This window comes from Rhineura floridana, chromosome 7 (genome assembly GCF_030035675.1).
Source record: "Rhineura floridana isolate rRhiFlo1 chromosome 7, rRhiFlo1.hap2, whole genome shotgun sequence".
NCBI lineage: Eukaryota > Metazoa > Chordata > Lepidosauria > Squamata > Rhineuridae > Rhineura > Rhineura floridana.
In genome coordinates this window covers 43,493,584-43,518,413 of record NC_084486.1, presented here as the reverse complement: position 1 = coordinate 43,518,413, position 24,830 = coordinate 43,493,584, and the positions used below count along the sequence as shown (strand labels likewise).

The 24,830-nt window shown below is 40.4% G+C and overlaps 1 protein-coding gene across 11 annotated transcripts in view; it reads left to right on the top strand.

Annotated features, from left to right (window-relative positions):
- PRKG1 (protein kinase cGMP-dependent 1) overlaps positions 1 to 24,830 on the top strand; it is a 1,123,517-nt gene that overhangs the window by 758,943 nt on the left and 339,744 nt on the right. For all 11 annotated transcript variants that reach the window (XM_061635360.1, XM_061635359.1, XM_061635362.1 and 8 more), the window contains one exon: positions 6,854 to 6,959. In XM_061635360.1, coding sequence (XP_061491344.1) covers positions 6,854 to 6,959 — 106 coding nt within the window. The remainder of the gene's footprint in view (positions 1 to 6,853; positions 6,960 to 24,830) is intronic.

Sequence of the window (24,830 nt, the reverse complement as noted above, 5' to 3'; positions counted from 1 at the left end):
GTCCATGGGTCTTCTTGGCATACTTGGGTTTAAATCCCACGCAGTAGGGAGTTTCCCACTACTACTACTCATCTTTTATTCATGTTGTGGGGCATGGTTTCATTGCATCTGACTGACAGCTTCAGCTTCTCACTTGCTGCCGTGTGGGGTCTCCTGTAATTCTTCCTCTGCACTCTGTGCTCCAGTCTCATCCAAGTACCTGAAAGCAGTTCCAAAGTTCCACAAGTGACGGGTGTCTTCTAGGTCTTCTGCTCCTAACTGTTTCCCTTTTCCACAGAGTTTCCTTTACTTGGTTGTTCCTCTCCACAACAGTCTCCTCTTCTGCTTCAACATGCTGCTGTTCTTCCATCTCCTGTATGTCTCTTTACTTCTCTTTGTTGTTTCAGCATTCAGTCTAAGAACTCTTTGTCTTCTCTTATACTCTTCAGTGTGGCCACTTGTTGCTCCAAACCTCTCACATTTTCTTCCAGCATCACCGGCTTGCACTTGTTGCACATGTACGCCATGGTGCTCTCAGGCAAGAAAACAAACACTGCACACACCTTGCAGGTCACTACCACTGGAGTGTCCTTTCTGTCCATAGTCTCTATTACTTTTAGTTTCTTTCTCTGTATTTGTATTGGAATGACCTGTGCTTTGTCCTGTCCTCCTTCAGGGTAAACAGGAAAGTCCCATTGTTCATGATTCTCTTCCAGTATTTATCCTCCCATCAACTTTTAGAGTTATGATCGAGTGTCTGAGTCCAGCAACAAACACAAATCCACATAGGCGGATTCATTTAGCAATGCATAAGGCTCAGATGCTTCATAAGGCAATACAGGGCCAGGACAACATGTGGTGTCTTTTGTCATGGCCCCGTCAGAGGACTCCTCCGATGTGGATGACTCAGGAGTAACAGCAGCAGACCCAGGTGCAGCAGACTCAGAAGGAGACACAGAGGAAACTCCTGAGAATCCAGCTCCTTCTCCCCCTCAGCTGCAGAGCACCCCAGGGACAGCAGAGGCCCTGCAGCCAGACGCAGCCAGTGAACAAGATACTCCCCCCTCACCTGCAGAACGTAGACAGCAGAAGGTCAGGCAGAAGAGAGGCAGGCCTGTCTCCTTAAGGCCCAAATGCTGAGGGCTCACACCTGCTGTCCAACCTGCTCTTTATAAGGCACACCTTGGCTGCAGCTTGTTGCTGACTGCAACGTCAGGCGTGGCTTGTGTGTTCCTAGTTTCCTTGCAACCTCTTTTGGACTGATCCCTTGGCACTTGATCCCGGACCTCTACTGACCTCGCTTCTGGACTCCTGACTCGGCAAGTACGCTTCGGACAAGCCTGGCCCTTATCAGCTCCCCTCCTCCTAGACCTGGCAGATTTATGGCCAGACTGCCGGCTAAGGACTTTGCTTCCCTGCCAACCACCCAGGAATTTCCAGCCCCCACTGGCACTGCTGACGCAGTGTAGAGCTGACATCTTTGCTAAGTCCATGCACTCCATTTTCCACATCTGGATTTTGCCCTGAAAAACCAAGAAAAAGGTGTAAGCAAGCACAGTTGTGACATTGCACAACATCATTGCTGATCATGAGTCATGTCTGTTAGGCATCCGCCTTAACTGCCAATTTTCTGCCTTTATGGAGCTTGAGCCAACATGAGATAGCCGTAACTTTGATCTTAAACCAGCCGGTGTTGTTGTTGTTGTCGTTGTTGTTATGCTTTTTCAGTAAAAGTGTCTCAACATGATTTACAGAGAAGCAACTTGTTTCAGAGAGATTATAGTCTTCAGAGAGAATTTACAGTCCTAGGCAGGTCTAGAGATTAATATTACTTGTCATTTGTGGTTGGTTGGTTTGCATAATGTCCAAACGTGGACTAAGCTGTTAACTTTGGATAGACCAGCATTTACTCTTTTGCAGGTTCATATATTAATTTGCAACTGAAAGGGGCAACAGCATAAATAGCAGCCATTAAGTGTGATTGATTATAGGCCAATCTAATTTACCTTTAATAAGTAGTCTGTGTAGATTAGTTACATGGCACAGCACAAAAGCAGAAATCTTGTCTTGTGCCAAAAACACATTCAACTGAATTCATTGAGCCTTTGATTGTGAAAGACATGAAAAACAGGTGTGAACCCAGCAGATGCCATAGAGCAGTGACCCTCTGAGATATCTTTTATGATGTGGGGGTGGGGGAGAGAGAAGATGTAATATTTCAGAATGCTTTTGCTGATCAAGAAGGCTTGAATGTCTGCTTGTGGCTTATCTCTTTTTCACCCTTGAAGTGCATTTCAAAGATATGCAGTATCTTCACAGACCATTGAAAAGTGTGCATGAATCTTACTGTAGCAAGTAAAAGATGCTTTCTATCTAAGCTTGTCACTGCAATCATGTACACCATATTGATAAGATACACCTGATCTTTTCCATGAGCTCTAAAAGGCATTCATAATCAATTTGGATGTGCAGCCAATAATAATTACCCATTTCTTTCTAAATAAAGAAGTTACTCTTACTGTTCCTGACTGAGGCAGATTAGTAGTTATTAAATGCGTAAAGGAACTGCCATCTTCAGTCATTTTGTTCTTGATTTGGAAAAAAAAGTGATCATAAATGAAAGCTGTATCAAGTTCACTGCAAACATGGAACCTACACAGGAAAAAGCTGCTTGGGGGAGGGGGGATTTGGAGCACGGAAACAGTGAGCCAGGATGGGTTACATACTCCCTGCTTCCACTTTGCAAATTGCAGTCACCCCCTTGGAAGCTGATTTCCTGTTTAAAAATGGCCATCGGAGTAATGTTGCATGCATGTAATATCTAGTTTGGCTCTTATATGTTAGCTAGTTTCAGGCTGTTATCCAGCTGAGGAATTCCTGACCTTTGCTTGATAAACATTGTGTGCTTTCAAATTGCAAGTAAAATGCATGGTTTTAAAAATTATTACTTTTATATCCTGCCTTTCCCCCAAGGACCTCAAGGTAACATGTCTGGTCCTCCCTCCATCATTGTCTCCTCACAACAGCCCTGCAAGATAGGTTAGAGTAGATTGGTCCAAGGTCATCCTGTCAATGTCATGGCTGCGAGGGACTTGAACCAGGCTCTCCCTGATCCCAGTCTGATACTTTCTAGCCACTACAGCACACTGGCTCTAACTAATACTGATTAGTATTAGTGTGGATTTTCATTATAGTAGTGGATATTCACAGAAGAAGATAAATTTTACCTGAGATGCTGTTTCTCAGGAAGGAAGGCATTAGTAGGTAGATGAGGTAGTTAGAATAATAATAATATCTAATTAAAAAAATGGGATGTGGAGGAGAACTGCATTGCGAGGAAAACACAGGCCCCCAACTTCATGTTTCTGTCATGTTGCAAATGCTGTGGTGGGGCGGAGGTAGGATTTGCAGGGAGCAGTTAGTGGGCAGGAGTAGTTGCTTAACCCTTCCACTGCCCTGCAGTTCTTCCCTGCATATGCTAGCTGGCCAGGTTTCCTCAATTTTCCCTCTTCACCTAGGGTCTGAGACTGGAAGAAGCCTGACTGAGAAATGACTGCAAATGTTTCCATCCACATGTGTTAATCATCAGGCACATGTTTGGGAAACAAGTATATCATGTCGTTCTTCCCCAGCTATTTGAGCTGATGAATTCAAACAGAGTCAAACTCAAAGTGTTTTCATGTCTATCTCCAATTCACAGTGATGTCTGTCCCCACAATTAGGCCTTTGTGTTCTGTTTTCATATTAGGTTACAGTTATATACATGAATGTAGGTAATCCTTCAGCAAAAGCTAACAAGTGGCTATTGATGGGTTTTGCAGAATGCATGAATGCACTGGAACATTTTCATTATCTTCAAGGAGATTGGTTTTAATTATTACTATTATCGGACATTTGGAATAGTCTCATGATTGATTTAGAGAAGCAGAAAAACGAACAAAAAAGGATATAGCAGATATGACAAACTTCACTGGCAAGATTCTAAGTGGCTTCCTAATCTAGCTTCAAACGCATGACAGCACACTGCTTCAATTCATTTTGCAGTCACTCTGTCATCTCACAGGCTATGCAGCACATTTGCTATTCAGCACCATGCAAGTGGTCATGTATTCATTCAGGGCACTGAAAGATAAATGACAATTGAAACACCTAATGAGGGCAGTTGCCAAATTGTGACTGAGATTGAATTTTTGGCTCTGCTGTTTCATTTTTGGACTTTTGAGGTACCTTTTTTCCTGGCTCTAATGAATTAGCCAACATTCTTATGTACATGGAGTAAAAAACCAGAATGTTGCATGGCATGAATGGAGAGGACAGAGGAGTTTCTTGGTCATTTCCTGTTATTAATCTTAGGACTGAAGAAAAACTCTCAGAAAAGAATTTTCTAACAAATGTTTGAACATTTTCTTTTTTCACTTTTCCCCCTGAACTGTTAGATAATTTCAGTTCTACCCTGGGAAACATTTGGTAAAATATCACCATCCAGGAATTTTGGGTGCATTTGTGGATCCTGTTTTAATATTGGTTCATGTTGTTATAATATTGTTACAGTGGGCTTGGGCCTTCCTCCTCCCAGTTCTCTTCTCTTAACTCATATTCCTTTACCAATATGAGCAACAGAGTTTCATTCAATATTTAGTGGATTTAATTTCCTCAGAAGAAAAAGAAAAAAAACTGAAGAAAAACTGCTGAACTATTTCACTTCCCCCTCCCAAGAATGTTTGGCAGAATGTCCCATTTCACCGCCCACAAAAAGCATGATGAATTTTGAAAGGCAATTTATGCTCGGTACAAATTATCCATCCATCTCACTTCACATTTTTGTTTCCCCAGTAGTAACACTTAGAAGTTCACAATTCCTCACTGCAGCTTGCCAGTGCTAAATTTAAGAGCATAACATAAAGCTGCCAATGGTTCTTCGGGATCTCAGGGATGGAATTTCCCAGTGCTTGCTCCCCACGATCATTTCTACTAGAGATCACATCTAAGACATTCTCCATGCAATAATGTGCTCAATGACTGAGCTACGATCCCTTCCCCAAAAAGAATAGAATAACCCTCCATGGTTATCTTTCACTTGACTCATAATACCAGATCTGGCTCCAATAAGTAGTTGGAATGCTTCAATGTAACTGAGAATTAGGCCGTTCCTGTTGGGTGATGGCATTAGCTACCCACCCTGTAATGACTCTCAGAGGTGCACATTCATGAGTCTGCTTATTGGAAGAAACCATGGAACAATCTATGTAAAGCTAAATCCTCTTGAGCAGAGCAATCCAAGTCATGGGAAGATGGTGGTGGGGCAGCGGCGTAGAAGCCGACAGGAAGCTCTGTGGCATCCACTTACCTTTTGGGAGCCACCAGGCCGGCTGAACTCAGGCTCAGTAGGGAGCTGCACATGATGACTGGGAGATAAAAGCCAGCTCCCATGTATACTTTTACTGGGGAGTGAGCACTCCCCATTGACTACCATTGTAATTATTTACCTATGCCAAATCTTTGGCTGGCAAAACTTTCAGTTGGATCAGGACCTGAGGAAGGGCTCCGAACAGCAGTTGGATATAAAGGAAATCCACTCCCATCGGTTCCCCCTCCGTGTTGGCTCCCCCTCTGCCACGTCCCCAGAATGCTCTATTATCAGACCTTTCACTGGTTTGCACCAGCTCTCCGTCTGCCAGTCTGGGCTTCCCCAGTGGACCCCCGGCTGAGCCAGCAGGGTCCTGGGGGCACTGTGGGTCAGCTGGGACGAGGGGCTTCTACTCAGCTGGGGGGCCAGCACATCCAATTCCCCCCAGCCTGGTGCAAATACATAATAAATAAATAAGTCTTAATTTATTTCAGTGGGACAGTAAAAGCATGTGCTTAACTCGCTCCTATGGAAATCAATGGGACCTCAACAAGCTTATCTTTGACTGAATCATGCCATGTGACAATTAATTTTCTTTCTGGTTTCTCAGACTAGATTTTCCCAACTTTTATATTTTCATGGTTATCATTGTAATGCATAAGCATATTTTATAAAAACAAGTAACAGCCAGGATATCCAGAGTATTGAGTTGAAAATGATATATAACCACAGAAGCTTGTTTGAGGCTCATGAACCATTAAAGTGATTAGCCTCAGGGCATACTTGTAATTGCCAACCTTGTAAACTAGTAATTTCTAAAAAGGAAAATATATCCTGATGTATATGTGTATATTCTGATTTTTTTTAAAAAAAATATCCCTTTTACTAAGAAGTCCTCTGACTGAATAAAACATTATAGGAATATATGATTGTTAAAAAAATATTTATTGAGTTATCTTTTGCCAGCTTTTTCACTGGAGAATCCTATTTTTTAAAAACTTAGTGACATATATTTACCTTGAATCTACATGTTCTAATAAAAAAATATCTCGCATAAAGGATTTCTGGAGAACTTAGGAATTGGAGTGTTTATTTCAGATAGAACAGGATAGATGAATTATTCTGCTATCTACTTCATATGATAATCTTATGAAAAGGTTGTATTGTGTCAAAGTGTTTATATTAAATTACCAGATGTGGGGACTAATTAAGAAAACTACTTTTGTACTGTATCTTTCATCACTTTTGAGGACATGACTCTTTTTCAAAAATTGTCCAAATTTATGATGAGATCTTTGAATCAAATAATGATGATGAATAATTATTTTTGAGTCAGAATAATGCATATGGAATCCATTGCCCAGTAGATTTTCTTTCTTGCCTTTTAATTTTATACTTTAGAATAAGAAATGAATCATTCTCATGTTTTCTCACAAATTATTTTCTTTGCAATTCACAACAGATTTTTTTATTTCAAATTAAGATTTGCTAATTAAAATTTCCCCTTGTCTTGTTTTTTTTTTCCAGCTCTCGTAAATGTGAAACTTTGGGCTATTGATCGGCAATGTTTTCAAACAATAATGATGAGGACTGGCCTCATCAAGCATACAGAGTATATGGAATTTTTAAAAAGGTATGACACTTGTTTATTTTTTGAAACACACACTAAATTTGCTGCCCTCACTTTCTGGGTTTTTACGTGGGTCTCTTTTGTTTTTTGTGAATGCAGCCTAATGAGCGCACATTTCTGCTCATCACTTTTAATTTTCTGTTTTTCTCACATTTTTGGCATAAGAGCTTGAAAAAGGGGAAATGGTAACTGAAGAGCTTAGCCTCGTTGCTGTTTGCTTTTCTTTCATTATACTTGCTCATCTGCATGGTTGTTTGTGGAACAAAATACAGTAAGCATACAAAGAACATTTGTTATATGAGCAAATCAAAGATCTCTTGTTTTACAAAAGACATTGTGAAGAAAAAGTTTCAGAAAAAAATGGCATATGACCTTTTCCACTTAAAATGCTTTTTTTTTTTGCATATCTCCCAAACAGAGGCAAATTATGACACTTAACTGAAACAAAAACTTTTTGCTGCAGGCATCTACAAATATGGGTCAAATGAGTCATAGAAGAGAGGCATAAGGACATATATTTTTATCCCTTGAACTTGAATTTAAGCTCTCAAAATTTATTCAAGTATTTCTGCCCTGCTAAGCCATCATAAACTTGCCACAATATGAAGATATATAACCCCACTCAGTGATTGTTGATTAAGATATATATTAGTTGGATTTTAATTTAAATGATCAAAGATAAAAAGTGGTCCTTGTGAATATCGCAGAAGTCCACTGGGAGTAGCCAGCAAGTAGATTTCCTGGGCAACAGTGTTTCCATTAGCCTTTAATCCTACACCTGTTGAATATCTTTCAGTCCAGTGATGGGTTTATTACTGCGTGTCAGACTTGCAGAATCATTGGAAAGAGAACAGCTCTTGTGAATTAATAAAATGACGTGCTGAGGAAAATATGCTGAAGCTGTTTCCAAACAAATTTAATTAATCTTTTGGTGAATTTGTAATAGTAAAAATTAAAGCCCCTGTCAATAAATATACTTACAACTTGACCCCATGCAGAATTAGGGGTGCTTAATGTCATTGGAATCAAAGCATGGCACCCACTGTTGCATGTTCCTTCCTCTCCTCCCTTTCTGCAGCCCCTCTTGCACCCCAAAAATCTGTTTCAGATGGTTGGGAGGTACAGGGCAAATGAGGGGAAAAGGAATTCTGTTGGAGAAGCAGAAATCTGTTGCATAATTGGGTGGGCATCATTGGATGTATATTTATTGATTGGGCTAGTGTTGAATTACTAGGGAACTCACCTTATTGAACTCAGTGGGATTATTTCTCTGAACTCACAAATATTTTAAAGGAGCTCCCCAGTGCCATTACTTAAGAACACTCTTGTTTTTCCTATGCAAATTGAAGAACTGCTGCTCTAGCAACAGAATATAGGGTGGGTGTACCCATAAAAATATATTTTGGGCATACTTGGTGTATGGCTTTTGCTCATTCTCATGATTTTACTCCTGCAAATATTTTGGATCAGGAAAAAAGCGTCTCCAGGCTAGATTTTTGATTTATTGTTTTTATACATTTTTGGGGAGGGACTCATTTATAAGATCCATATAGCTTGTGACTTCTATTGTGACTTCTAATGACTGGGTGCATTTGATGTCGGTCTGGACAAATTACGACTATTCCCACTTAATGTCATTTTTGCATGTGTTTGCTTCTGAGTCCAATCCATCCCTTTTCTGCATGGTAGACTGGATATATTGTGTGAAAAAAAACCCCTACATTCAAATTCTATGTAATCAAGAAGCTGGCAAATCTGAACCCTTAACTTACTCAATTTGCTTATTTTAAACAGATTTAAGCATTTTGGAATTTCCCAAGTAGCATTAAAGATTCCACTCTTTGGGTTGATAGGATTTCTGTCAAAAGGTCTTTTTTATTATTGTCTAAATCCCCCACTCTTTGTAAGCATTGCCATTATAATAAATCTGTCACAGTATTCTGTCTTGCATGATTCCAACCTGTAACACTATAAATGGGAGTGACAAAGGCTAGAGACTGGAGTGAAAATATTTTTCAGCTTGATCAAAACCAAATAGGGGAATCTTACTTTGGATGTAAGATGGTAAAGAAACATCACAGAGGCTTGAGAAAGTTTAAGAGTCCTCCGACTTCCGGGAAGGGTGACTTCGCTTGTGCCTGCTTTTGAGACGGGCTCCCGCCTCAAAAGAAGCTTATTCAGATATAAATCAGTCAGAACATTTTTTTTTTGACTGATGAAATTTCTCCCGGGCAGGGAGAAACGTAGAGATCAACCTCAAAAGCCTGTTTTTGTTGGGAGGACTGGATTTCATTAATTTATGAGAAAAGGTCCAGCCAACAATGCCGGACGGACTTCCAAACTTTTGCTCTATCTGTTTAATGCGATACGTTTATTTTTCTTCAAAGAGAAAACCGACTAACAGGCAAGCACCCTTCTTTCTATTATTTTTCTTACTTGGTTTAAATTGTTGCAGCCAAAGGAGATTTGTCAGATTGATCGGCTTTGAAGTACTTCTGGGTGAGCTATAACTCTTCTCTGTTATTCACGAAATTAACAGCTTATCTCTGTTTCTGTTGCAAAAAGCTGTCCTGGAAGTGCATTCTAAAGATATAAACAGAAGAGGGATTTCTATTCCGAGGAATGTTATATTGTCTGGGACTATTCTCTTTTTGGTCTATTTTATTTCGACGAATCTGCTTCTTCACGACGCCACTAACTGTTTTGATGCTGGGAACCAAATTTGTTTTGTATTCTTGAACATAGAGAGATAAGGCAGGCTGCTCTGTTTATACTGTGATGTCATCAAGCCTGGAATATTAACCCAATTGTTGCTGAAATAAGAAGTGGTTCTTCTTTACTTCTGTTTTGCTTTGTTTTCGTGGTTTTAAAAATGGCAATCAAGAAAGTGGCTGAGAATCTGGAAGTAATTATGTTTCAGAAAATAATGGATGAGATTGAGATAACGAAACAAACCCTGCGACAGGGCAGTAAGGAGCTGAAAATTGAACTGAGCAAAATGACGCAGGAGCTTAAAGAAATAGGGGATCCTGTGAGAGAGGAGAATGAGATCAGAGATGAGAAAAGAAAAAATAAAGGGAAGATACAAGCCCTGGAGATTGGAACAAATGTGGAATTGGAAAAAGATCTGGAGTTTATGGATATTAGAAATAAAATCTACTGTTTGGAATTTAACGTTATCTCTGAAGAAATTAATGAAGATATTAGAGATAAAGTTATCAATGGCTTGGATAATCTTCTGGACTGGAATGACGTGATGGAGTTTGATATAGTGAAAATCTATGGAATTAACTGCAGCCATGTGACAATGGAAAAACTCTCAAGAGATGAGCCAGTGCATTTTGTAAAAAAGAAGAACAGAGATATGACTTTACAACAGTACTTCAGCAACTTATTCAGAATGGATGGCAAGAAAATATTTGGGATAGAGGAAATTCCCATCAGACTCTTATTATATGACTATGGCTATGACAGCAAGATTATTATGGAATACTGATAATGGAAGATTGGACACTGAAATTACTGGACTTAACAGGACTATTGAAGATGGAAGATGAAATTAATAGGGATAATGGAATAATGGCTATTGAAATTATTGGACCTAACAGATTTTGATGAGATGGATTAATCGAAATGTTTATTTGGAGAAAAATTGATAGATATATTTCTTAAAGAATTGAAACCTCTCTTTGACTTTTTGTGGAAAGAATAAAGTAATGTTTATGAGATTTGATGATTAATTAAGATAACTACTGGAGGAAAGTGATTTTATAATATAATTTAAGAGACAGGATTGTTATATATTGTAGACCTATAACTGATTTGATCTGTGACAAATGGGAAGTCAATATTTTATTTTTTTGTTTAATCATTTTTGTTTTGTTTTGTTTTTTGTCTTTGAATGTTTTATGATTTTGTTTTGTATGTTTTATGAAAATTTGAATAAAAATTATTGTAAAAAAAAAAAAAGAAAGTTTAAGAGTCTTTACTTAGACATTAAGGCCAAAGGCTTAAAAGTAGATACATGTGGAGTTTCCCCCCTTCTAGGAGAAACTCTCAGTTCAGAGACAAGACACAGACAGCACAGCACAGAAAAGCAATAGAAAGCAACTAGAACTTTTTCCCAAGCTGTTATCACCCGTTACCATGACAACGTGTCTGTTTCCCAGGCCAGTCTTAGCTGATAACGCTGCTCCTGCAGACACATGCTTGTAACTCTTTCAGACCTGATGAAAACATCCTTAGGCAGTACGGCCTAATGCCAACAATAAGAACATAAGAAGAGCCTGCTGGATCAGGCCAGTGGCCCATCTAGTCCAGCATCCTGTTCTCACAGTGGCCAACCAGGTGCCTGGGGCAAGCCCGCAAGCAGGACCCGAGTGCAAGAACACTCTCCCCTCCTGAGGCTTCCGGCAACTGGTTTTCAGAAGCATGCTGCCTCTGACTAGGGTGGCACAGCACAGCCATCATGGCTAGTAGCCATTGATAGCCCTGTCCTCCATGAATTTGTCTAATCTTCTTTTAAAGCCGTCCAAGCTGGTGGCCATTACTGCATCTTGTGGGAGCAAATTCCATAGTTTAACTATGCGCTGAGTAAAGAAGTACTTCCTTTTGTCTGTCCTGAATCTTCCAACATTCAGCTTCTTTGAATGTCCACGAGTTCTAGTATTATGAGAGAGGGAGAAGAACTTTTCTCTATCCACTTTCTCAATGCCGTGCATAATTTTATGCACTTCTATCATGTCTCCTCTGACCCGCCTTTTCTCTCAACTAAAAAGCCCCAAATGCTGCAACCTTTCCTCATAAGGGAGTCGCTCCATCCCCTTGATCATTCTGGTTGCCCTCTTCTGAACCTTTTCCAACTCTATAATATGCTTTTTGAGATGAGGCGACCAGAACTGTACACAGTATTCCAAATGCGGCCGCACCATAGATTTATACAACGGCAATATGATAGCGGCTGTTTTATTTTCAATACCTTTCCTAATTATCGCTAGCATGGAATTTGCCTTTTTCACAGCTGCCGCACACTGGGTCGACATTTTCATCGTGCTGTCCACTACAACCCCGAGGTCTCTCTCCTGGTCGGTCACCGCCAGTTCAGACCCCATGAGCGTATATGTGAAATTCAGATTTTTTGCTCCAATATGCATAATTTTACACTTGTTTATATTGAATTGCATTTGCCATTTTCCCACCCATTCACTCAGTTTGGAGAGATCTTTTTGGAGCTCTTCACAATCCCTTTTTGTTTTAACAACCCTGAACAATTTAGTATTGTCAGCAAACTTGGCCACTTCACTGCTCACTCCTAATTCTAGGTCATTAATGAACAAGTTGAAAAGTACAGGTCCCAATACCGATCCTTGAGGGACTCCACTTTCTACAGCCCTCCATTGGGAGAACTGTCCGTTTATTCCTACTCTCTGCTTTCTGCTTCTTAACCAATTCCTTATCCACAAGAGGACCTCTCCTCTTATACCATGACTGCTAAGCTTCCTCAGAAGTCTTTGGTGAGGTACCTTGTCAACCGCTTTTTGAAAGTCTAAGTACTCTATGTCCACTGGATCACCTCTATCTATATGCTTGTTGACACTCTCAAAGAATTCTAATAGGTTACTGAGACAGGACTTTCCCTTGCAGAAGCCATGCTGGCTCTGCTTCAGCAAGGCTTGTTCTTCTATGTGCTTAGTTAATCTAGCTTTAATCATACTTTCTACCAGTTTTCCAGGGACAGAAGTTAAGCTAACTGGCCTGTAATTTCTGGGATCCCCTCTGGATCCCTTTTTGAATATTGGCGTTACATTTGCCACTTTCCAGTCCTCAGGCACAGAGGAGGACCCGAGGGACAAGTTACATATTTTAGTTAGCAGATCAGCAATTTCACCTTTGAGTTCTTTGAGAACTCTCGGGTGGATGCCATCCGGGCCCGGTGATTTGTCCGTTTTTATATTGTCCATTAAGCCTAGAACTTCCTCTCTCGTTACCACTATTTGTCTCAGTTCCTCAGAATCCCTTCCTGCAAATGTTAGTTCAGGTTCAGGGATCTGCCCTATATCTTCCACTGTGAAGACAGATGCAAAGAATTCATTTAGCTTCTCTGCAATCTCCTTATCGTTCTTTAGTACACCTTTGACTCCCTTATCATCCAAGGGTCCAATCGCCTCCCTAGATGGTCTCCTGCTTTGAATGTATTTATAGAATTTTTTGTTGTTGGTTTTTATGTTCTTAGCAATGTGCTCCTCAAATTCTTTTTTAGCATCCCTTATTGTCTTCTTGCATTTCTTTTGCCAGAGTTTGTGTTCTTTTTTATTTTCTTCATTCGGACAAGACTTCCATTTTCTGAAGGAAGACTTTTTGCCTCTAAGAGCTTCCTTGACTTTGCTCGTTAACCATGCTGGCATCTTCTTGGCCCTGGCGGTACCTTTTCTGATCTGCAGTATGCACTCCAGTTGAGCTTCTAATATAGTGTTTTTAAACAACTTCCAAGCATTTTCGAGTGATGTGACCCTCTGGACTTTGTTTTTCAGCTTTCTTTTTACCAATCCCCTCATTTTTGTGAAGTTTCCTCTTTTGAAGTCAAATGTGACCGTGTTGGATTTTCTTGGCAATTGGCCATTTACATGTATGTTTAATTTAATAGCACTGTGGTCACTGCTCCCAATCGGTTCGACAACACTTACATCTCGCACCAGGTCCCAGTCCCCACTGAGTATTAAGTCCAGGGTTGCCGTCCCTCTGGTCGGTTCCATGACCAACTGGTCTAGGGAATAGTCATTTAGAATATCTAGAAACTTTGCTTCTTTGTCATGACTGGAACACATATGCGGCCAGTCTATGTCCGGGTAGTTGAAGTCACCCATTACTACCACATTTCCTAGTTTGGATGCTTCCTCAATTTCATATCTCATCTCCAGGTCTCCCTGAGCATTTTGATCAGGGGGACGATAGATCGTTCCCAGTATTAAGTCCCTCCTGGGGCATGGTATCACCACCCACAACGATTCTGTGGAGGAGTCTGCCTCTTTTGGGGTTTCGAGCTTGCTGGATTCAATGCCTTCTTTCACGTATAGAGCGACTCCGCCACCAATACGTCCTTCCCTGTCCTTCCGATATAGTTTATATCCAGGGATAACCGTATCCCACTGGTTTTCTCCATTCCACCAGGTCTCCGTTATGCTCACTATATCAATGCTCTCCTCTAAGACCAAGCACTCCAGTTCTCCCATCTTGGTTCGGAGGCTCCTAGCATTAGCGTACAGGCACTTGTAAGCAGTGTCTCTCTTCAAGTGTCTTTGGCACTTGTGGTTTGGCCTGTGGTAATTTTGCTCTTCTGAATTCATATCCTGTGCCCCTGCTCTCACAATGCCTACTTCTAGGCCTACCCCTTTTAAAATTTCATCATTTCTTTGGTTTTTATCCCAGGGGGGAGGTTTATTCCGAACCGGACCTTCCTCAGCTCCTGTCGGGTTTCCCCCCTCAGTCAGTTTAAAAGCTGCTCTGCTACCTTTTTAATTTTAAGTGCCAGCAGTCTGGTTCCATTCTGGTTCAAGTGGAGCCCATCCCTTTTGTACAGGCCCGGCTTGTCCCAAAATGTTCCCCAGTGCCTAACAAATCTAAACCCTTCCACCCGACACCATCGTCTCATCCACGCATTGAGACTGCAAAGCTGGGCCTGTCTGGCTGGTCCTGCGCGAGGAACCGGTAGCATTTCAGAGAAAGCCACCTTGGAGGTCCTGGCTTTCAGCATCCTACCTAGCAACCTAAATTTTGCTTCCAGGACCTCACGGCTGCATTTCCCCATGTTGTTGGTGCCAACGTGCACCACGATCACTGACTCCTCCCCAGCACTGTCTACCAAACTATCTAAACGACGGGCGATATCCGCAACCTTCGCACCAGGCAGGCAAAACACCTTGCGGTCTACACGCCCATTACACACCCCACTGTCTATGTTCCTAATGATCGAATCACCCACTACAAGGATCCCTCCACCCCCTGGAGATATATCCTTGGCACGAGAGGATAGCTGCTCATCCCCCAAGGAATGGGTCCCTTCTAAGGGATCGTTTCCCTCTTCCTCAGCTGGATGCTCTCCTTCCCCGAGACCATCGTTCTCCATGATAGCAGGAGAGCTATCATCGCTGGAGTGGGACACAGCTATAATGTCCCTGAAGGCCTCCTCCACACACCTCTCTGCCTCTCTCAGCTTTTCCAGGTCTGCCACCTTGGCCTCAAGGAAATGAAGTCATGCCCGGAGAGCCAGGAGCTCATTGCACCGACAGCACACCCACGACTGCTGTCCAACAGGCAGATAGTCGTACATGCTGCAGGCTGTGCAAAACACTGGAAAGCCCCCACACGCCTGCTGGCTTCTTACCTGCATAGTTTTGTTTGAGGTTTATTACGTCAATAGGTTGGAGACTGTGGTTTAGTTGAGGTCAGGGAACAGAGGGGCAGAGTAGGGGGCCCTGGCCTCCTCGCCCTGCTGCCGAACTCGCTCTGCTGCTTAACTCGCCTTGACGCTTTGTCAGCTGGGGCCTTGACGCTTCGTCAGCTGGGGCTCCCTCTAGCTCGTGGAGCCAAGGAACTAGGACTTTGTTATACAAACTTGATAAAGACTGCATCTAGTCAAAACAGATGCTTAGCAGTATTCCACAGTAACTAATATGGTTATTCATTATTTGTATAGTGTGTTGCAACTATGAGAATACACACACACACACAGGGCTGCCACCCTTGCTTTGCTTTGTTCACCAACCCAGCCTACCACCACCCCCTTCCCCCACATGGGTCACCAAAGCACACCCCCTTTCCCTCCCCCCATGGGTTCCTGAGTCACCAGTGCCTGCCCCCATGGGTTGCCAAGGCCCTTCCCCTCATGAGTCACCAGGTCCCTCCACCTTCCCCCGATCCCCCCATTACCCCCAAGGGTCACCAGGGCCATCCCCCTCCCTACCCACACATTATGTATGTATGGGTCTTGTGATTGTTTGTAGTTCTGTAAATAAAAATTATTGTTTGTAGTTGTGTAATTAAAACAAAACCAAGCTGGCCTTGAATATTTTAATGCTGAATTTGTTCATAGTAGTAGTTCATAGCTATACATTATCACTTTAAGTGAGGATACAATGCAAAATGGAGAAGGAGCTACATAAAAGTTGGAGGTTCAGGGTATGCTGTGGCTAAAGACAGTCATGTATTAAAAGGCAAATGCAGTGGACCATCCAACCCATTGCACTGAGCTGTTCAATAACATTTCAGTGTCACAGTAGTGTTTATGATAGATTCAGTCTTTGATCCTACCCAGGATTCATAAGAACCTGAGAAATGGCAGGCTAGTCTATTCCAGGTCTCATACTAGAATAGAAGAATGAAGAGCAGTCTTGGAAGAAAAACAAGGAGGAGGCTTGGCTATGTACATGTATAAAACTAGACACATTAAAGTTTTAGCAGTCTAGACTGGCCTTTGAAATCTTTATGTCTTGGTATCTATTAATTCTGAAAGCACAAATACATATCAGGGATTTAACTGTCACTGTCTTATTGGTTCTAATGTCCTTGTCAGTTTTGGTTAACGGTAAAAAAAATGCAGGATTAACTGTAATGATTGAATACACAGATACTTATTAGCTTGCCTTTGTATTGTGCAATCAGCCACTGATAATTACTTTTGCTGAACTTGGTTTCCATCCCTCTCGAAAAGAGAAAAGAACTCCATGGAATCAAAGCTTATTGTTTAGAAAAGATCTCAAGGCACTAGTTATTTTCAAGTAGGATAGGATCATAGGACATGTATTATACAAGAGAAAGTGTATTTTATTTAAATATTGTACAACATAACTTAATCAAAAGTTTTAACTACAAACTACATAGCAGACAAAAGAAAAGCTTCCAACATCATGCCTGTTTCTATAAGGCATCCTTATCCTTATTGTCCTTCAAAGCCCTTGGCCATTGATTATCCTGATTGGTTAGGCAACATCCTTGCCTGTGCCCTTGGACCAATCATACTGAATGGCAAAATTCTCCAAGGTTTCAGACAAGTCTCTTTTCAAGCCCTCCTTGGAGATGACAGGGATTAAACCTGGGACTATTTGCATGTAAAGCATGTGTTCTACCAATGATTAACAGCCATTGTCCATATGCTATCACCAGCCAGCATACATTTGCATCCTCATTTATATTTGGAAAATTTATGCTTTCACAAAATACACACACACACACTTACAAACCAATAATTGTCACTTCTGACTTTATTTTGGGTGAAGGCAAGGAAATGTTGGTTTATTCTTTTAAGGAGATTTCTAAAGTTATGAACCCCCCAAAAATGTTAGCCTGACTATTTTCAAGACATCTCATAACTGGAATTTAATATTGAATTTTATCTCTCTCTTTTTTCAAAGATAGAAGCTCTACCCATATTAAGTGATTAAGCTTTGGATTTTAGCAGAGCTTTTCTAAAAGATTGTCAAGATTAATTTAGATGCAGACTTCACAGAGGTTGCTCACCCTTAATTTGAAAGCAAGCAGTATGTGACAGAAATTAGGAAGAGCTTTCTTACACTGGCCTGGTGCAGATGTAATGTCTCCAGATTTCCTAAACCATTCCACAGACTCACCTGACCCCTCCCTCCCCATGGTGTCCATACAAATTCCCCATTACTTCCAGATCTATAATGCAGACCTTTAACAAAACATAAAATATTTTAGGGGTATTTTTTTCTATCCATGCTACTTTCCAAATTATCTTGGGTACTAAAATATCCCAAAACCAAACGAAGTAATATCAGAAATCTACTTTCCTAGATCAGTTTTTGTTTGAAAAATGCCATGGGATATTTTGGTAAAAATCAATAGATTTCTTGGTATTTTTGTCCCAGGTTCTTATTGGTTTTCAAAAAGAAAACTCTAGAACTTAAACCTTCACCATTTGATCAGTTTTTATTAGATTTTTAAAAAACTGTAATGTGTTAAGATTAGCTTGCATAAAAAAGCATCCCAGCAGCAGAATCAATAAACCTACTGGTGAATGTTGTGTTCTTTCTGTATGTCTTTTTGTGTACAGAAAGAAAACTGTAATGGTAGTGGCTGAAATTTGGGGACATTATTTGCTACTATGTAAGTGACAATGTCCTAGAACAGGAACAGGGAACCTGTGGCCATCCAGATGTTTCTGGACTGCAGTTCCCACCATACCTAACCATACTAGCTGCAGCTGATGGGAGTTGGAATTCAAGAACATTTGGAAGACCACAGGTTTCCCATCCCTGTTCTTGAAGGTCTATGTTATAGGTCTACTTCTGTCTAAGTTCTGCAATGAAAAGTACATTGTGGATGCAATTTCACCACAATATCTGGATCAGGATTCTCTTGGTGTGGCTTGCATTATATCTGTATTAGCTAACCAGCTTTCATTGAATGCTAATCATAATATAATTCCATTGAACCAAGCCTTGTAAACCTACTTCAGAGTATGATTAAGAACACAGTCCTCAAAAGTTTTAACCATGGTTAGCATGGATGCAGATATAACACTTTTATCACAATAACAGCAAAATGAGAAGAAATTCACAAAGGAAAACAAGGGAGTATATAAGCTTGCACTTTATTCCTGATGTGCCAACCATACTTTAAGAATGGGAGAATTATGTAAACATTGGATAAACATTGGAGCCTAAATAGTAGTCCAACCAATAAGGGCCAACACTTTAAAAAGTCTTGTGCCATTCAGATACAATTCCTGTCTTTATCTAACCCCCTCCCCAATTATGAAACAGGATGATTTACCCTACTGCATGGCCTTGAGGTGCCAGTTGCTATAGGCTCATGCTTGGCAAGTTCTCTCCAATCCCTTGCTAGAGTTTGTTCCCTCTTGTTAATGTGAATTACGACTTCATTCTGTTAAGGGATGAAGATAACCATTTCACACACCCCTCATCATCTGAGTACACAACACTTGATAAATCTGAACGTTTTAATGGGTTTCATTGAACCTTAAATTTGTTTAAAGGGTTACACAAAACATCTAACTGTTTTTTGTTTGGTAATGGCTCTTACATAAAATTGCGTCGTCACCTAGAATCAGGAAATAAACAGGCATATGAGAACAGGTCTTATGTGTTTGCTTTGAGAGGGCAAAATCCCTCTGGAATCAAGGGAGAGCTTACCTTTTTGTGCTAAACAATTTGATGCTCTGATGACTGCACAGAGAACTTTTTCATGTAGGAAAAACAAAACAATGATACAGGTATGAAGTGGCCAAGTGGTACTTAAGATCCCTGCTGGATCAGACAAAGGCCTATCTAGTCCAGCAACCTCATTCCCACAGTAACCAACCAGTTACCTATAAAAAAACCCCCACAAGCAGCACATTAGGGCAATAGCTCTCTCCCACTGTTTTTCCCCAATGCCTGGTATTCAGAGGCATGAAGCCTCTGCTTCTGGAGGGTAGTATGCAGACATCAAGACTAGTAGCCAAGACATACAGTCCAGGAAATATTTTGTCACTTGGTTCTGCTGACTGTGTAAACTGACCCTCAGTTTGAGAGAACAAAGAAGAGAACATGGCTTGACTTCATGAGCCCTATGATGAATAGTAGCCAAGCCAAGGAATGCCTAATTGAATAATCACATATTATCCACCTGTTTATTCCTGCCTCCATTTCCTTCCCTTTCTTCTGTTGTTTCCATGTCTGTTTCTGAATATCAAATCTGTTCTTTGTAAAACACCATGTACATAGCGTACATAGAGATAATCGTCACCACATGGGTAGAAGAGGAAACAGGCTTGCCCTGCATGTTGTAGGGCAGCCTTTGTCAACCTAGTGGCCTCCAAACAGCACCAGACAGCATCGCTGCTTTGGTTGGGGCTCATGGAAGTTGTAGTCCAAAATATCTGGAGACTCCCACCAGGTTGGCAGAGGCTGTTCTAGGGCATCGTACAATAGGAGGATTTATTCACCATCAGTTAAATATCTTCACGTACTTGCAAAGGGCAAATTTCAAGCTATACTTTATGTGTGGCAATACAAGCTTTTTCCTCCATGGTTCATTTCTTTATAAGACAAATGTCACACATGAAGTGGGCTTTTAGGTGAACATATGGCACAAGTTTTATAAGAACAGGAGGTCCTTTCCTTGTTTACCCTCCTTTTCCATACTGTACTATTATTTTAAATTGAGCTGGAAGTCAGAATACATGAGGATTATATCTGAAGGAGGTTGGCTTGTAAAGTAATACCACATTGTCACTAAAACTCTGAGCAGAGGCAGGCAGTGCAGCAGAACTGAGTGAATGTGCCAAAGCATCAAGCTGTCAATTTCACACTGCCCATTTTAATATGCTTTTTTTCTTGGTCAATTGACTGTTATTTTTTTTTTAAAGTCTGCACAGGACTGGGATGGCATTTAGACAAATATTAAACTTTCACACGGAACATTAACATTTGAGGTAGGATAACACTGAGCAATGACTAATAAAATATGTAAAGTGGTTTAGGTCATATTATCGTATACACAAAACACTTATTCTAGAAAGTGTTTTACTTTGGAACATTTGAGGAGCATCTCCTGTAGTGTTGATATGCCCCAGCCAAATAGAAAGTTAGTGAGAAGAGTTAAAGAAGGTTTATGCCTTTTCTTTAACATTTTAAAAATGGTTCACTGGTTTTACAGAGAAGGAAATTTGAATAATGGAAGCTAACATCTTTTCTTTAACAAGTCTGTAGGGATTTATACAACATACCTTAGGCCTACTTACAGGTAGTAAAGTGATTTTAAATTAGATATTCACTGTATTCAACATTTTGATTAGCAGAGCCTTCACTGATTCTGTACTCTCGTTATAAAGTTCAGGGACATCTATGAAACACTCACTTTAATGCTAATGGATCCTACAGCTGAAGAATCCATGCATATCAATAAGAGATTGTACCAGAAGCTAGATATGATTCAGTGTGAAAGTTAAGTTCAGAGTTAAGCAAGAGGTTCAAACTATTTAAAGAGCAGGAAAGCAAGAAAAAATGGCATGTCCTTAGTGGCCAACATGGTAGCTGTAATCTCTGCTCCAGTGGAGTAAAGACTGGATAAGATACCACATTCAAGTTTCACATGAAGAAAAAAAATGAATAGCTAAAAGGCATCTAGTTCATGTACAGTCTTTCCCACATGCAATATCAACACTATTCTGGATAAATTTCTGAAATACTATGCATACTTACCTGGGAGTAAGCCTGTTGAATACAGTGGGGATCTACTTTTGACTAAACGTGTATAGGATACTATATATAATTGTTTTCACATTTCCATGTTCATACATGATTGTTAAAAATATTTCCCCTCACTCAGTTTCACAGAAGCCTTCATGCTCTTTCCTGCCTCATTTCAAATCACAGAGTAAGGCTACTTCTGTTACAGGTGGGACTGTTTTAGCTATTTAGTTTCTTATATAGTTTGAATAATCCAGTTGTAATAACTTAACAGCTACCAGTTCAGAGATATGCATAATTACCTATATGGTGGTTGGCCTTGTCAGCTTTGATCGCATCAGTTACCTGTTTGTCAAACTGAGGGTCCTACATAAAAGCCTGCTCTTTTGCACTCCAAGGAACAGGAGGGAGAAACCAGGGGAAGGGGGGTGATTCAGTAAAAAACAACAAAACTCTAAAGGGAGGGCACTAATGGTGTCAAAGATGAAAGAGCTGACCATCTGTGAGGTATCAGGTGTCTGATCTTTAATGCAGTGTCAGGGTCCATATGTGCTTCCTTCATGAACTGCAATGTTAGGCACCATGCACATAGCGCATAGGAAATATACACAAAAACCAAAATCTATATGCAGATCATTTTCACTGAATTAAGATCCCTGTGTTTTAGAAATACCAAGTTATGGAAATGCTACTGTTAAGTATATCCAGAATGTAATATACTTCTATATGGGAAAGTACTAACTTGCCCTGGAATATACGGTCAGTTTCATCTCTCCCGCCCCCCTTCTCTCACTTGTAATTTCCACAAGGTTCTCCTTCCTAGGCTTTAACAAATCAGGGAAACTTTTTTCATATAATATTTCTCTGAAAATTTCATAACTGTACCCAAATGCAGCTCACAATAACATAGCTCGGAACCCCTTCCCCTAAGGGAGGTGAATAAATAATTCTGATGTATAATTGTACCATGCAGCAAGATAGTGAGAATGGCAATCAGGTTCTAGTGCTGTACCGTTTATAGTTTAGCATGTAGGTTGGTTTTAAAAGCTTTTGAAACATGAGCTTATCATATGTCCACCCACTCTATTTCTTAATTCCTCAGCAGGAGGAGCAACTGAATAAGATCAGGTGGTTTCACTCTACAGCAACATAACCTGGTGTTTATTATGGTTATCTAATTATAGCTTCTGCATCAAATGCCATTAATACTAATTGCTTTCCTTTATTCCTTATAGCAACCACCTTTATTTTCTCTGCTTCCTATACAGGAATATACTATTTTGTGTTCTTACATATCTCCACAGGCCTGCTTAATAGCTAAAAAAGAAAATAATACATTCCAGTGAACTATATATGCATACCTCGGCCCATGTCAGTTATAATTCTGACTTGTGAATCAGTAACAAATATTTTAAAACAGGCAGGTGGTTGACTGTTCTTGTACTCCCTAAAGTCCATCTGGGGCAATTTGTGGCTTTCCTGAAATGATGAATTGATATGTCTGGTAGGAAACAGCTTGCAATACAGAACTCTAGCACATAAAAATGAAAACCACAGACTCTGCAACAGAGGCCACAGGTGGTAGCAGGTAATAAGGCATCTGTGGATATTAAGGATTTTGAAGCATTTGACTTTTTTTTTAAAAAAAGATGTCATTTTCAATACAACCATGGGTTTTCTTACTTGGATAATTTGCTGGAGGGACTGTAGTATTAGAAGATGTAATGTCTTTACATTTTGAAGCAAAACAAACCAAGTTTTTAATGTAAGTGCTCTTTGCACTAGATTTACTCTATTGGCTTCTAAGGAAAGGAGGAAACTGCTACTTCTCAGCATAGAAAAGGCAAAATGATCTTTGTTTAAATGCACTTATCACATAGCTTAGTGGTCTTTGAAAATATTATCAGCAGAATCTGTAATCCCATTGAGCTGTGTGTGTGCATGCAAAGGATCGATGCACATACAGTGAAGGCTTTCTGTCAGTAGTTCTGATAGTTGACCAGTCTCTTAACGGTGTGGATCTTTGGCTATAAGGAAAACTAGAGTAAGAACTATGGGGGGATACCTTCATGCATGCTATCTAGTTATGCAATTGCAACTCCTTTAATTTGCCATTGCAGCAAAACTAGAACTTCTAGAAATCTATTACTATGTGACTTTTAATACCAGCTTTGAATGACTGTCAAATTAAAGTATTAGGATTGATTAACTCTTCTGCCACCTGCTACCACCTAAATACTAAGTCTGAAATGCAACTAAAAGGCAGAACAAATATTGAGGGTTTTTCCTCCAAATTTTATGGTATTTGAATAAGCTTTGATTTGGTGGAAGAGGTGAACTGGAGGCAGAAACTCAAAAGGCCTCAGTTTGCTTTCAGCCTTTGTTAGAGCAAGTTGCTCACTAGGAGCTGTCCTTGGTGCTACAATGACTGCCCTGCTTTGCCTCCTTGCCCTGAGGGTTTCTCCATGGGACCAGAACAGGACAGATTCTTTATGTCTACAGCTGAACATGCTTAGAATCTCCCCACAATCAGTAACATTGTGCAATCAGGGCTTCCAATCGCAGGGAGGATTCTAAATATGTTCTGCTGAATGTGCAAAGAATCCTCATTCATACTTTTCCACTCTGTAAAGGCAGGCCAGGGTGGAGTTGGCAGGGACAGGAGTGGAGCTAGTGGTGCACACAGCCCAGCACCCCTACCACACTTGATTTCCCCATGACAATACCCTTAGCATATCATTGTAAGTTCTACTGTTGTTGTTGTCATTCAAAAAGAAAGATAGGTAATTGAAAAAACTAAAATGTCATGTCAGTGTGAAATAAATAATGTGCCAAAGCCTATACAATGGGATGAACTAAAAAGCATAATACATAATATTGCAGGAATTGATTGCAGTCTGAAAACAGAGACCTGGCTGAGCTTCAAAATAGTGTTCTTCCCTCTGTATTTTCCTCCTTCACACATGGAAGAAGATAAAAAGCTTCTGCTTTACTTTTTGGACTAACCACAGTTCCCCACCGCATCCAACTGAGGGAACTATGGTTTGCTTTAACAGTGATTACTTAAAAAAGATTCCAGAGTTTCATCCTAGTTTCTTTTAACTAGCCACAGCTGAAACAAACCGCTGCTCCCTGAGTTCAGACAAAATGCAGAACTGTGGTTAATTAAAAGGTTCAGCTTTTGGTCTCCTTGCACGTGTACAGAAGAGGGGAGGGAGAAGTGTGTGAGCCTGCAGGGCCGCATTATGACTTTCATGGGCCCTAGGCACTTTTGCCTTCATGGGTCCCTTCCTCCATAAAAAAATATTAAAAATTATATTTTACGACTGCATTGGTATAAAGATGAATATAATCCAGGCTGGGTTATATTCGTCTTTATACCAGTGCAGTTGAAATATGTATCTTGCTTATTGCAAGAAGTAAACTGCGCTGAGGCTAAGTGGGCCTCCTATCTGCCATCTTCAGTTGGTGCCTATGGCCTAGGCCATATTGGCCATACAGTTTACAGTCACTAAGCTTCTCACTATAGTACAAAATAATAGTGCATATATCAAAGTGTTCTCCATTTTGATTACTTAAAAGGTACTCATAGTACTCTTCGACCCTAAAAGTTCATTTTTTTCTTCTGATTTTAAAAGAAATTAAAACATTTTCAGGGGCCCTA